Raw genomic sequence first — 14,901 nt, 5'->3', positions numbered from 1 at the left:
TTTCAAAAATGTTTTAAAATATTCCTTCTATAAGTATTTTAATGCACTAAACTTCTGTTGTGTAATGGGACCAAATACATGGGAGAAGAACCAGGATGTTTTTAAGTTGGAAAGTGTGCCAATGAGCAAAAGCAAACCTGCATTGCAGTCTGGGAGCTTTACAGAATCACCAAGGTTGGAAGAAACTTTCAAGACCATCTAACCATCAAGTCTAACCATCAAGTCTAACCATCATCTGGGCACCACTGTGACCACCCCTAAACCCTATCCCCAAATGCCACACCCAGACACTTCTTGAACACTTTCAGAGATAGTCACACTACAACTTCCCCAGGCAACTTATTCCAGTGCCAAAACACTCTTTTCAGTGATTTTTTTTTTTCAAATACCTTATCTGAACCTCCCCTGGTGCAATGTGAGGCCATTCCCTCTCATCCTTTCATCTGAGGCATGGCAGAACAGGCCAACTCCCATGTGGCTACAACTTCCTCTCAGGTAGTTGTAGAGAGCAATGCAGTCCCCTCTGAGCCTCCTCTCTAGCCCAGCTCCCCCAGCCCCTCCTCATCAGACTTCTGCTCCAGCCCTTCACCAGCTTCTTTGTTCCATCCCTGACTTGCTCCAGCACCTCAATGTCGTTCCTGAATTGAGGGTCTCACAACTGGACACAGCACTTGAGGTGTGTCCTCACTGTACCAGAGCACGGACAGACAATCCTTTCCCTCTGGCCACACTATTTCTGATCCCAGCCAGGATGCCCCTGGCTTTCTTGGCAGCCTGGGCACAAGCTGGCTCATTTTCAGCCAGTTATAAACCACCCACTGCAAGTCCTTTTCTCTTGGGCAACTTTCCAGCCCCTCTGCCCCCAGCCTGTAGCTCTGCATGGGGTTGTTGTGACCGAAGTTCAGGACCCAGCATTGGGCCTTGTTGAACCACAGTCCTTGCACACACACTCCTTTGACCTGAAGTCCATTTTGATTGCTCCAGGACTATTTTCTTCAATCTCATCTCTACGAACCTGACAACTAATAGAGGGTAATAGTCAAAGGGTTGTAACAGATCAGGAAGTTTCCTATTAATATCTCTTACCTGAGCCCCAAGGAGCCCCTGTGGGATGGGGAAAAAAAGCAAAAGGAATTGCAAATTTGCTGGGATTCATCCCTACCTAGATCTTGATCTGCCCATTAGAGTGCTGAACAGCATGAAGGCCAGCAGTGGCTAAAACCTCCTATCAGTCAGAGTTTTACCTGAGCATGGCAGCAGCTGGATTTGATTCCCAAGTGCAGTCAGCTCACAGATCTCAGTGCTGTGCCCAGTAGCTGCCACAAAAAGAGTTATGGCTGTCCTTGCAAACTTTCACAGTGCTTTTTAGTGTTAATGTGATTTATACTTGGAGCAGTTTTACCTGATGGATAATATATTCTCCAGAGAAATTTAGGATTGGATTGGCAGATCAATGCTTTATTTTGAATTTGCTGCTATTTAGCACAAGTATTGAAACAAAAAGGAAAAATGTCGGAGAAATTAATTACATAAAATTTTCAGCAATATTTCTGGGATGAGCACTGGGCCCAGAATATACCTAAACACACAACTAATAGGAAAACTCTCTCTCTGCTGGAACAAGGTGGCACATCAAAACATACCCCTGGGCTTCAGAAAGTGTGTTTAAATCTGCAAAAATTTTTGCTTCACAGCTCAATCCTAATTTTAGTCATGATGCTGAAAAATTTTACCAAATAGCATGTTTCTAGAAGGACTCAGAGCTGTGTTGAGTTGTGACCTTCCATGTGCTTATGAGGTGTCTAAGGGAACAGAGAGTGCCCATGAACCAAGGCCAGGTGAGGGAGATTAGATGGGTGATATTTATCCATTGCCTTGGAACAGTTTCCCAGGAAGAAGGTGTCAAACTCTGGTCCATCCTGCTGGGAATCAAAGGAGCCTGCAACTGGGCTCTCTTTGCAGCAGCCCTTGGTGTAGCCAGTGCATCTCACACTGCTCCTCTTTATCACCAGGACTGCAGGCTCTTTATTCAGCCATTACTGGTCACCATGGCCAGAGCCTCACTTGAAGGCATTGTCCATCTCTGACCTCTAAACTTGGAAGTGAATAATGGCTGGATATGGTGCTACTTTTGAAAGTGAGGCTTTTTATAGCCCGATGTTCATATTGCTTCCAGTTGATGTCTCAGACAGGAACTGCTGGAAATTCTTTGTACTCTAGTTTATTTGTATCAATTTATTTATAATTATGAGCCTTTGGGATTGTTGTACATTCATCCTGGTTCATATTTGTTCATTTTTCCATGAGATATAAAACACTGTCTCTTAACATTATATAGATTTTTTTATCCAGTTCTCTCAAAAAAGGATTTTATGAAAGATCAAATGGAAAAGGAAGAAACACCCAAAGAATCCCAAAAGTAAAAATTCATATCCATGGAACAAACCAAGATACATTCCTTTTAACCTAAATGTTGGTACAAATCTAGAGGTGATTTTTGTCTGATTAGTACAGATGCTGGCTGAGCTATGCCATTACAATGATTATTTTGTACAAATTATGTGATGACAGTCATGAAAACACCCATGCTATGCCAGAAGCCCAAGAGCTCCTTTTCCTCTCATATCTACCACTGAGAGAAGAAAAGGTTTTGATGATTATCATCACATAATGGCTCACTGTCCAAGTTATGGCCAGAAATATAAGCTGTCCTGAACTGCTTTTTATAAAACTGTGCGCAGTTCTGGCCTTGTTTTTCTGCAAACTGTGTTAAAAAATAGAGATTCAAAAATGGGCAAAAAATATGATCAAATACAGGGAGCAGATTCTGTATGAACACAGTAGGATTTGCCAGCCTATGAAAGAGATAAGGGAAGTAGGTATGAAAACACAAGAGGCAGGAGGAGGGTGGCTGGAGAATATCACCAGATGCTTTTTTGAATACAAGAACCTCATTGAGGGCATCACATGGAACAAGGAACTGCAGCCAGAAGAGTCAAAAGGACACTCACTAAGGAACTGCCAGTGTTATGAATGCCAGAAATGTGCATAGATTTAAAGGGTCAAAATAAAGCCCATGGAAATGCAACCTGCTAAGAATTACTAACTAAAAAAAAAAAAAAAAATTAAAAATTATAGTTGGTACTTCTTGGTACTTCCTCAGTTATTTGTATGTGGTTGAAGGATGGAATATCATGCAATTATATTTTCATGTATATTTAGCCAATTCTTTTTACTTATATGTTTGTTTGCTTCAGGTTAAATTTTGTAGACTGAATATTAGGGTAGGTAAAGTCTCGTTCTAAACTATTATTGGCATTTTTTGTTTATTTATAAGCTATGAAAGAGCTGCTCAGTTCATCCTATATATGTGTTTGTGTGGGGGTTCATGTTTTGACAAAAGAACTGTTAGAAAATTAGGTCCTAACTAAGTAGTACAAGTCATTGATTTTTAGGAGCTAAGACCCTGGAACATTTTCCCTATGTGAAGTAAGCCAGAATTACAGGAGCAAAGGTCAAATTGTCTTTTTTTTTCCTTCATAGTTACTTTTGGCTTCACATATAAGAGAATGAAAAAATTTAAAGTTTGCATCAGGCCCAGAAAATATATATTTGAGTGACACTGCAAAAGTATATTCTTCCTGTAATCCTTTGTACCAACTTATGAAATAACATCTAGCCAAGCATTTGTTCTCCACTCATTGCCATGGGATCTTAAAAACTTAGAATTCTAAAGTAATACAACAAAGCAATAAATTAATTCAATATTAATCAGATATCATATTCTTAGGTGTAAAGATAATTTTAAGAAATTAAGTAATTTTTACTTGTGTCTGACTCATTCTTTCAAACCTGGCTCATTTCACATTCACATACAGTAGTGGTTTAAAAACAGAATTAGGTCCCACATTGTAACTATATAGGATGAATCCTTAAGGCAACACAGTGAAAATGCTATTTAGAAATTCCATTTAAAATTATTACCAGTAGCAATTTATATTATCTGTTGTTGGATGTAATGTTGAAATAAATGGCTAATTAGTGTCAACTCCCCAGTATTTAGTTACCAAGCAGCTTGAAGGCTCTAGGGAACAGCTTTATAACAATCTACAGCATTCTCTTTAGACAAGGACCACATTTAGCAATTGTCAAATGTAATTTGACATGTCTGTAATATTGCTTTATGCATAGAACTTCTTTTTGTACTCTTAGAATGGTTAGCTTCTATAATTTTATTGACAGTCCTTTTTTAAGTGATCTCAGATTTAAAGTGGTTAACTGATATTTGCTCCCTTGTAACATACACGCTTATAGTCCCAGAACTAGTCTACTGGTTCTGAAGGGAGCCAGTGGAAATTGGTTTATTCACATGCCCATGAGAGCACAAAGGCAGGGCTTAATGGGTCACTCATCCTTTGCCAAGTGTGTGGCAGTCTAGCTGATTACTTTTACTGCTGACATACAGTCCTCCATCCACTAAACTAAGCAAAAAATCCCAGCGAATAACATGGCAGATCTACCAGATGAGCATCTCCATCACAAAAACCACTGCTGGAAGACTCAATTCTGAGTTAGTCAATAATGGTACGTGATGTCTACATCACTTCAAACAAATACGGGGTTTGGAAGAGCAAGCTTCCTCTGCAGAGACCTTCTGCAGTGATTGTCACAGTGTCAGTGTCACCTTCAGGCAGGAGGCAGGGCCACATAGGCTGAGAGCCCCTGCACTTGCCACAGAATCCTGATTCTGTGTGAGGGGCTGTGAAAAGCTCCCTTTGCCTGCAAACTCTAAAGAAGGCAGATTTTCACCTGTGCTTGTAGGTGATGGCCAGTGTATTGTGGGAACCAGCATGATTTAGGAAACACCTGGGAAGGCAGCTTGCAAGTTTTACATCAAGAACAGCTTTAGTACTATGTTGCTTTTCTTATCCTTATGAAGTGTTGGATCCATTCTCGTTTTCCCAGAAACAAACATGCTTATTTTTGCTTCTGAAGTCTGGGAGGAAAAAACAAACAGAAACGCCATCTCATTAGTATGTGACTGTAACGTTGCTGTTGGGATTCAGCTGAGCTTAAAAATCCCCCATGCAGGATGGATCAGTCATCATATTTCCGTTATGATTTGCTCAGGAACAGGTAGGGTATTAAGTTTTTCTATTCAGTGAGGGAGAAATGACAACAAAAGAGATCTTTTACTTCTTTGAATTTAATATTTTATGGTGAAGGAAAACAGAAGAAATTTGGTTATCTGAAACTTGGTCTGAATTTCAAGAAGCTGGCAGTGTTTCCTTGGGCAAGCCTTTTAACTTTTCCATGCAAAACCTACTGTGTTTCGTCCTCTAAGTACTAAAGTGCAAATCCGTTTAAGTAAAAACCCTGGTGCACATACAAACAAAACAAAACAAAAAACCCGCAACACCCCTCCCCTTCAAATCCCCTGACTTTTATTAGAAATTCTGTATTTCAGGAACTGCTAACCCAGCCAGATGCAGGGGCACTATTTTAATTCTCTTGCACCGCAGGCTGGAAAACCCAGGGAGCACTACCACTTCTGAGAAGCAGATGTGGTTTTCATCATTCATGAATGATCATACTGGCCAGCACTTGAGGGAACATTTGTGGACCCAGAGGGGACCATGTCCATCATGACTAGGCAGAAGAGAGAGCTATGGCAGCAGAGGGCCCTGCACAGCAGTAAATGCATCCAGGAAGATTATTTGCAATTCCTTGTAGAATCTTCCTGGGCTGGAATAAAATTTTAAGTAATCTGAGTAATGTTGTTCTGCACCTCACACAACCAGCAACATTTTGTATTATTAGAAATTGCTTTTCCAAAATCACTAGGCTATTTTCAGACCTGGCCAAAACCAGGACAGTAAGTCAGATTCACCAAGATTATTGTTTGGTAGTGTCAGAGAGGATGGCAATTGCTTTTCCTTCCTACTCTCCTATACTGGATGTAAACATGTGCCCAAGTGGGTGGCTGGCAGCCTAAATTCATGGGCCAATGAGCAGCTGTATCATCTTCTCTGAGAGTCTCACCACAGCAGCTCTGGAGCTTTTTCTGGAGGTGAGGAAAGAGCCATTAGGTGAGGCAGGAGACAAGAGAGCAGATGCATCCTCATCCCACCCCAGTGGGTGAAGCTCTGAGCCAGCACAGAGCAGAGGGGCAGCTGGAGGGCAGCAGCATTGCCCTTGTCCTGGGAAGGCAGGGCACTGTTCTAAATCAACTCCTGTGCAAAAATCTACATCTCTGCCTGGATGACCCACCAAATCTACTGGGAAATGTAATTTGTCCCCTGCACATGAAAAAATATGAGCTCTTCTGGCATTTACAAAGATTGTTTAGTTTCCTTGGATCTTGTACTATTTCCATTGTTCTTTGGGCATAAATTCCCTTTCTTTTAAAATAACTATTACCAAGTTAATTTTAATGTTTTTGCATCTATGTTACAACTCCATTATTTTCTGACATGTTTTACAAGTTTGAAAACAAAAAAAAAATGTTACCAGCCTTTCTTTTCAGCAAAAAATATCGGAGCAGACAACAGATCTCAATCAATGTAATAATTCTTTAAAGAATGTAAATTAATTCGAAAGAGGTGGAAGAGGGCATATGGATCTGTAACACGCATTTTAAATTGTTTCTGCATTTGCATTTGGTTTTAATGGCGTTTACGCCCTCTAGTGTCAGAAAACCCTGTCGTAGGGAGGGTTTTTTAACCTTTACCGTGTCGGTCAGTTTCAGCCTTGAGTATTTAGGCTTTGCAAAAACGCAAATGCTGAATTTATTCTTCCTATATATGATCTCCAATTTAATAGATTTGGTAGAGAGATCGCTTGAGGGTGTCTTGACCCAAAGTGAGCTATTTCAAATATTAATTTCTGATGCAACACACAAAAATATGCAAAATTACAATTACTGTCATTATTTATTTTGTCATCCATAATACACTTACTTTTCACGTGGAAAAAAAAAATTATCCAAACAAACAGGAGATAAATAAGCAGCATTGTCCCTCTCATTTGTTAAGATTATTAAAGAAAATATATTCTCCCTCAAATCAAGGAAAAAATGGCCAAAAAGTATTATTCATTTCAGTTATAATGTGGAACTTTGACTTATAAAATATTTCATCTTACAGCCATCAAAAATCGGGTTTCATTAGATTCAGAAAAAGGATTAATAGGTGATGATGCCAAAAATAGTCTGTGTTGTCTGAGATTTCTTGAATTATGGGTATGCAACACCAGATATATTCCACTCATTGGTTAGAAAAGCAGAAGTGTGTTGGCAGGTGGATCTCCATGGTTAAGGTCTGACATGGCAATGCTGAGATTACTGGCTGGGTATTAGTAACCCCAAATACATTTGTATTTCCCAAGCTCCTATAAGAGCTACAGCTTCTGTGTATGACTCAAGCTGCATTTTGTTCCCCCCTAGTCTGTCATGCAAAGTGCTACATCACACCCATGTTACTCACATCAACACTCTGAAAGAGTATTTGCAAAATGAAGGAATCCCCTGGTTTGCTGTCTATCTTGCAATAAGGAGTCAAATATGCAAAAGTGGTCTGTCACCTGATGAATACAAACAACCGAGACAAACATACATGCCTTTAAATCCATCCATCCATCCATCCATCCATCCATCCATCCATCCATCCATCCATCCATCCATCCATCCCTGTACAGTGTCACTTTAGTGAAGAGGATCTCTAAAACAAATTCTAAATGCTGCGGGCTCTATTTGTGTCAACATCACCTATTCATCTTTTTCCTGAATCTAATGAAACTCATGGACTGCAAGCCATAGCCCCTCTGGCCTGTCTGGACTGCATCCAGTGAAACCTAAGCATTAGTTTGATCATGTTGTTTCTGACTTGTGATTTGATAAAACTTGATTGACACACCTGGTTTGTCAGAGCCTTTTTCCTTCTTTTTTGGCAACTGAAGTAGAATGAACTTGATTGATATCAGAGATCAGTATGAAGCCTCTTTTTCTTCATTCATGCAGAACATAAAATATTGGGATGACACTTCTGACATTACAAAATTAGATTGTCAGTACAAATCACAAATGCCCAAAGACTGGCTTGAGCTTTGGCTACAGTAATAGACTTATGTAGAACAGATAATACACAAAACTATGAAAAGACTGCAACTAGGGGGGAAAAAAAGAAATAAAGGGCAATATGTTTGTATTTCCAGCCTGAAGAAAAGTGAGACAAGCAGAGTAGCACTAGATAAAACCTTAAAATAGTTCTCTTTTGAAAAGGGAGTCTGTGAAAATTGCCTAATAAGATTCTACATTTGTTGTGTCTCCAAGGCTGAAGAAATCAGATTTTCTGCAGAATTTAGAATTTGTTTTAGAGATCAAGTACAAATATTCCACTTTGAAATGCTGGTACCTCAAAGCTTCCCTGCCATCTGAAAATGGAGTTAGATTCATTTTTTAGTTTAGAATTTCCAAAGAATAAAACAATTGCAGTTGGGGCTACAGAAGGAATTTTCCTTTCATTTTATGTTATACATTTGCATTGGTGGTATTCAGTGATATATGAGGTATAACTAAAGGTAATGTTTAATTCAGGAGGAGGAACTTCATTAGCAATTCTGATCAAGACTACCCTAGACTAAAATCTGTGTCACTGTCCCAGAGGAGAGCAAGTCTAACCAGGGTAAATGTAGCAAAACCTCTGTTTTGTTACAAAAGTGACCAAATATGTATCTCACCCTGCGAGAATTAGGAAGACTAATTTCTTTAAAGTAATTTTTTTCTAACCATAATTTTATTTAAACAACTCCAGCATCATGGTTAGTAACAGGAGAAAACCTAATTATGTAAGAATTATTAGTGATGTGAAAGGTATTACTAGCACTAAATAACAGACAAGCAACATTACCTTTGGCAAATGTGATGCAAGCTGAAAAAGGAAAGTAACTGAAAGCAAGTTGTTTTAAAGTAAATACTATATACATCTGCACAACATTTTATCTAGAAGTTAAGAAAAACATTACAAAATACCTTCTTGTGCCAAACAATCCTTATTTTTTTATTTCACTCTGTAACACTAAAATATTATGAAAAGGCATCTGCTTATGTCACTGGTTAGATTCACACACAAATACTGAAATGCTAAAGATAGATGAGCTTGTGGTTCCTGTCACAACTCCTAATGCTTCAGTCTGCTCTTGATTCATATAATTATAGTGTCACATTATCAACAGGATGAACTATATCCCTGAGCAATTTCAAGCCAAATTAATTAGAGCCAGCAATGTTTTCTGTTCACAGCTGCCATTGGTGAGAATGGAAGCTTATGGAAGTTCAGCAGTTTGGCATTTCAAGTGATAAGCATCTAAATATAGGTTTAGAAATCTCATTTAAGAGCTCTAATTTAAGAGGTCTAGTACTGGGCATGTGTAAATTTTGCATTTCAAAATTTGGTTGTGTCAGGTTTCTGTTTACACAGTTTGATGCAACATATGAAAGTACTTGTATCTCTAAGAATTAAGTAAAGCTAATGAATAGTGTAAAGCAGAAGTGTAAACCAGTGACTCATTCCTAGATCTTCTCCACAAAGCTGAATGTCCTGGCCCTATGCTCACTGCTTTTCTATTGTTCTGCCCAGAAAAAAATAGGGTTAGTGAGGTGTTGGGGATCACATTTGTCAGAGACCTTGAAAGGTCATTTATCTACTTCCTTGCCCAAAGGAAAGAGCATCAGGTCATACATACGGTTGATAGTCAGCTCAGGCTTTAGGAAGAGATAAACACCAAAAATGCCTATGTTGTGGGGTGGAAATATTGATGTGAAGGACAGCATGACATTCTTTCTAGTATTTTTCCAGGTTTTAGATATATTTATTAAGACCAATTATATTATTCATGTAAAAGATAAAGTCCATTAAATTATGTATTTTTCATGCAATCCTGCTGTGTCACAAAATAAGAAACTAATAGCATTCAAATTCTGGGTAAGTGGGGGGGCAGATATTGGCAGAAATATTAATTATATTATTCATGTGAATATTTTATACTTGGACATGGCTTAGTAAAGCAACCAAATATTTACTTAACACAACATAATCTATGTCAATAGTTTAAGACTTGGTCATCTATATTATATCTGCCTGTACGACAACTTATTTGAATGTCTATGTTCAACACTTTACTCATATCCTACAAAATGCAAGCCATTCACTTTCATCTCCTTTTGACATGAGCTGAGCTCTTACTGCTAGAAGGTGTCCTCTAACTTCATATAGTTTCTCTATCATCCTATATCTTCACCCTTTTATCCATTCCTTGTGATTATGTGCACAATTTGGATACTGACTTGAAGACTTCCCCCTCTTCTCTGTTACTTTTCCAGTTCCTGCTGAACAGACAGGTTTTGTTTTCCAGGTAGTATTTTCTAAATACTGTTCCCCCATAGTTTTATTTCTTAACTTTTCTTGTTCTAAGAGTTTTTAAGTTCTTTGTAATAGGGAATAAGTTATCTCTTTTTTCACAAGCATACTAAACTCACAAGCTAAAATCAATGTTTAGTTGTAACTTAAAATCCAATAAAGTTAAAAACTAAATGGTACTTGAAAGTAATTAATCTTTTTATTAAACTCTGTAGTATGTAATTACATACTTGCTTCCTATAGAATAGAGCAAAATGCAAAGAGCTAAAATTTCTTACTAAGTTGTCACTGGAGTGCTTTTACATACATCAGTAATATTTTGTTCTTACTTGCTGGACAAAATAATACCCAGTATAATAAAGGAAGGTGGTAGCTTTAGTAATTCTGAGCACTGCCAAGATTGCAGTTACAATTTGGTTGTTTGTTTTTGGCTTGAGTTTTTCATGTTTGCTTTCACCTACACCATAGAAGGGACATCTGGAACTCAGCTACTCCAGCTTCTCATATCAACAACAAGTTAGATCAGCCATGCTTCTGTCTAGCCAAGTTCAAAAAGTACAATGATGGAAAGTCCATGATCTCCTGGGAAACCTGTTACAAAAATGTCACCCTGCTAAAAGTACTGTATCAGCTTGAGACAATAGATTCTTCAGTTTAGTATCTAATTTACCAAGTGGTCTCTCTCAGATCCTGCCGATGAAATTGATGAGTTCTTTCAAGTAAAAAGCATAAGGACTGAACTTCAACACTGAGTTTTTTTGGTTTTTTTTTCTTAGCAAGGTCATTCTCTCTCCTTTGCTGTAGAGACAGCCTGGGAAGAGTACAGCAGATAAAGCATGTGTTTTACCTGCCCCCAGTTTGACAGACAGGAGACCCAAATTTTGTTTCAAATTAAAATTATTTGTGCACAACAATGGGCATGCTGTATATGTAAGAATATGTGTAAAAGCATTATCTATATGCAGCAACTATTATTTGCAAGTAAAATATATTGTGCAATTAATTAATTGTGAAATAAAATTATTAGAAGAGATTTTGTTTTTACTAAGCCTTTTGCTTTCTTTAACCCAGGTATGGTGACATGGTGCCAAAGACAATAGCTGGCAAGATTTTTGGTTCAATATGCTCCCTGAGTGGGGTCCTGGTCATTGCTCTGCCAGTTCCTGTAATTGTCTCCAACTTCAGCCGTATATACCACCAGAATCAACGAGCAGACAAGCGCAGGGCACAAAAGGTGAGCTTCTAAATTTTTCCCTTATGTTGTTGAACAATAGATAAAATATGATTTTCTATATGCTGTGTCATTATAGTGCATATTTCTTAGCAAGAGGACCATGTATATGCTACATGCCTAACCATGTCCTAGATGCAAATGTTGTCTTATTTTTAGGGAGGAAAAAAACCCCAACTCAAACCAAAACTTGTTCATTTATCTTTTCTGTCAAAATGTACAGACCTATTATTTTGGTAATTAATCCCACTTATTAGACTAGATCCCACTAGGATTTTTAGACAATTGCTGCAGTCTCACTCACTGAAGATTCTTCTGTGCTTTTTCAGGCAGACTTTCTTTCTGCCACAGTCTTCTGAGGAAAAATAAAAAACCAAAACAACCAAACAACCCACCAAACAAAAAAGGAAAACCCTCAAACCTCATAATGATATCTAACATCTCTGCTAACAGATTGCTTCACTAATCCAGGTTTAGTCAAATTCCCAGATTCAGTCTCTGAGGGAATCTGATTGTTGGGGGAACTTGTCTCCTCAGCTCTATTTTGCTTAAAAGGCTTCAGATAAACAGCTCAATCAGATAAAAAAGAAAAGAAAGTAAAAGTCTGTTTTTCCAGCTTCCTTGATTTTCTGAGTCTCTCACTAAAATATCCACTAGATCTACAAGAAGACTGTTTCTCTTCCTGAGACATATGGACAAGGTCAGGGGTTGGGAAGAGAAGTATTTATCAAGAGTGATGCAGCCAAGCCTGGACAGGCACTTACATCTCCACATCACTGCCAATGCACTTGTTCTAATCCACTTCTCTGAACTGTGAAGTGCCAGGCAGCTCAGAGAACAGCCACTGTGACTGAAGCCCTGCTCTGGGAGCTGCCGTGCCTCCCCTTCCGCTCCTCGGCGGACAGCAGTTGAAGGCTCCGGGTGCTACACAGGCTGCATGATTGCCAAGGCTGAGGTGTCACCACTTGGGCTTTTTGTGGACCCATGGCCTCTCTTCAGAGGTGCTGAGTCTCCAGTGATCTCAGGAGAGCAGCATCATTGCTGGGGGAAGTGTGCAGGCAGACTATGGCTGGGGACTGCATATATAGACCAGGGAACACAGGCAGGGGCAGGGGGCATCTGCTTCATATCAACAAAAGCATCATGGTCAGATATAAAAAGTTTATTTTTTCTCTCTGGCCACCTTTTTGACTGATTTCTTCATTAAAACAAACAAACAAACAAACCCACACCCGAAATCAGTGAAATAAATGTATGCAGTGATACCATTCTCAGAATATCTTAAAATCAGGACAAACAGAGGTACATGGCCAAGAAACTCATAGGCCCAGGTGGAAGATACAGTGCCATTCAATGGCCACATCTTGGAAAAATGCTGCCAGATGAGGAAAATGCTATAAAAAGAAAATCAGATGTATCATGAGAATGCCATATATCTCTAGAAACCTGATCTAAAATAGGCTAATTCAGGGATCCAAATCCCATACTTTATCTGTGTGCTAATTCCACCCACTCTTCTGCATGTTGTTTTGTCTCACAGTCTAATTTCAACTGTGTGCTCCCCTCTTTCACAGCTGACTCATGTCACTTCTACACTACCTTGTTTTTGTCAAGAATTTTTCTACATATTTTTGTGGATTTGCAGCAGACAGGGCACAGCGCTTCTGCCTGTGCCCCTGTGCACTGTGGCAGTCATGGCTAACAGATCTGCTCGATCCCAGCAATCATTTGCCTGTTCTGTTCTATTTCATAATAGCTGCAGACACAACCATTTCAGATAGAAACTGTGTCCTACTGCATGCCACAAAACAGAGTTTTCTAGGCCTGCTTTACATTTGTGTCATGGTTTAACCCAGCCAGCATCAAAGCCCCATGCAGCTGCTCACTCATTCCCCCACCAGCAGGATCAGGGAGAGAACTGGAAGCGTGAAAACACAGCCCCACACCAGCCACTGTGTAGAAAATTAACTCCACCTCAGCCAAAACCAGCACACTTTGTCAGTGAAAGAGAAATGGACACTAGAAAATATTTCACAAAAATTAAATTGCTAGACTGGCTGCTATTCCCCACAATCTCTTCCTGAACAGAAACTGCTTGAGTTAATAGCTGACTTTTTCTCCTTGCAAAACAGTGAGCTCATTGTATGTTTCAAACAGGAACACAAAGTGATGAATGGCAATCCTGCCAAGCGTTTTTTCCTCTACTCCCCAGAACAATGCCAACAGCAAGGATGAGAGATCTCCTCTGACTGTGTTTATGTCCTTCTTGCTTTGGAGAAAATGGCTTTGAGGTCTGATTAACTTAGCACTGGATGTGTGTTTCATTGATATCCCCTATTGCAAAGCCAATCTCTTTCAATCTAAAATGACTGAGATGTTGAACTGAATATTGCTCTGATGGACTAAAAAAGAAAAATCAACAAAAAGCACTTCATGGGTATTTGGAGTCCATATTTAGCCATGAAATATAGCCTTGCATTTCACAGGGGGTTTCTACTGCATTGTCAAGGAATATTCAGGCAAAAAGGTCACATTATTGAAGTTTGAAATTCCTTCTTCATTCAATACAATAGAGGTGTTACACCATTTTCTAAAATAAATGTTTCCCTAGGCACTGAATTTGTTTCTGTTCTGTGGCTGAAGAACATAAACTCAAAAGAAGGTGCTGTTTCATGGAGAGCAGCATAAAGCCCTGCAGGCAATGGTACCTCCTGTTGGCTACAACAGCTTCCACTGGACTGAGACAGTTGTACTTTTGAATTGAGCAACTTTATCAATATCTCACACAGAGGTTTAATCAAGATAGACTTCAGAAATGGCAAAACACTTGGGCTGGAAGAAAACTCTCAGCAAAAGTAATTTGCTGAGATTTGAAATCTAGTTCCAGAAGCACTGACAATTTACAACAGAAAAATATTGTCACTTACATTAGGATTGTTAAGAGCCATGCATCCATCATTTTATGCACTTACTGAGTTCTGCAGAGTTATTCAGCGTTAGATAATTCCACTTGTTTCTTTTTGGCAAAAAGACACCACACATTGATGCTTGGGAGAAGATGGAAGAGAGAAATTTATTTATATACCATTGCATTTTGAATGGATTTTAAAGGAAGCTCCTGCTTCCAAGCATAAAAATACATTGTTATAATTACCACAAAACCCCACTCTGCAATACAGAAAATGTTGGCAGGATAAGATAGCTTTCTGCTGCAGTACAGGAAACCCCTAGCAATCAATAGAAACAAAAACAGAC

The 14,901-nt window shown here is 38.9% G+C and overlaps 1 protein-coding gene across 1 annotated transcript in view; it reads left to right on the top strand.

The window, feature by feature from the left end:
• The window catches only part of KCND2 (potassium voltage-gated channel subfamily D member 2), a 260,183-nt gene that overhangs the window by 228,827 nt on the left and 16,455 nt on the right, over window positions 1-14,901 (top strand). The window contains exon 3 of the mRNA XM_021553483.3: window positions 11,487-11,649. Coding sequence (XP_021409158.1) covers window positions 11,487-11,649 — 163 coding nt within the window. The remainder of the gene's footprint in view (window positions 1-11,486; window positions 11,650-14,901) is intronic.

The sequence above is a fragment of the Lonchura striata genome, chromosome 5, assembly GCF_046129695.1.
Source record: "Lonchura striata isolate bLonStr1 chromosome 5, bLonStr1.mat, whole genome shotgun sequence".
In the NCBI taxonomy this organism is placed as follows: Eukaryota; Metazoa; Chordata; class Aves; order Passeriformes; family Estrildidae; genus Lonchura; species Lonchura striata.
The sequence above is the reverse complement of the archived record's forward strand: the minus strand, read 5'-3'. Positions and strand labels throughout refer to the sequence as shown.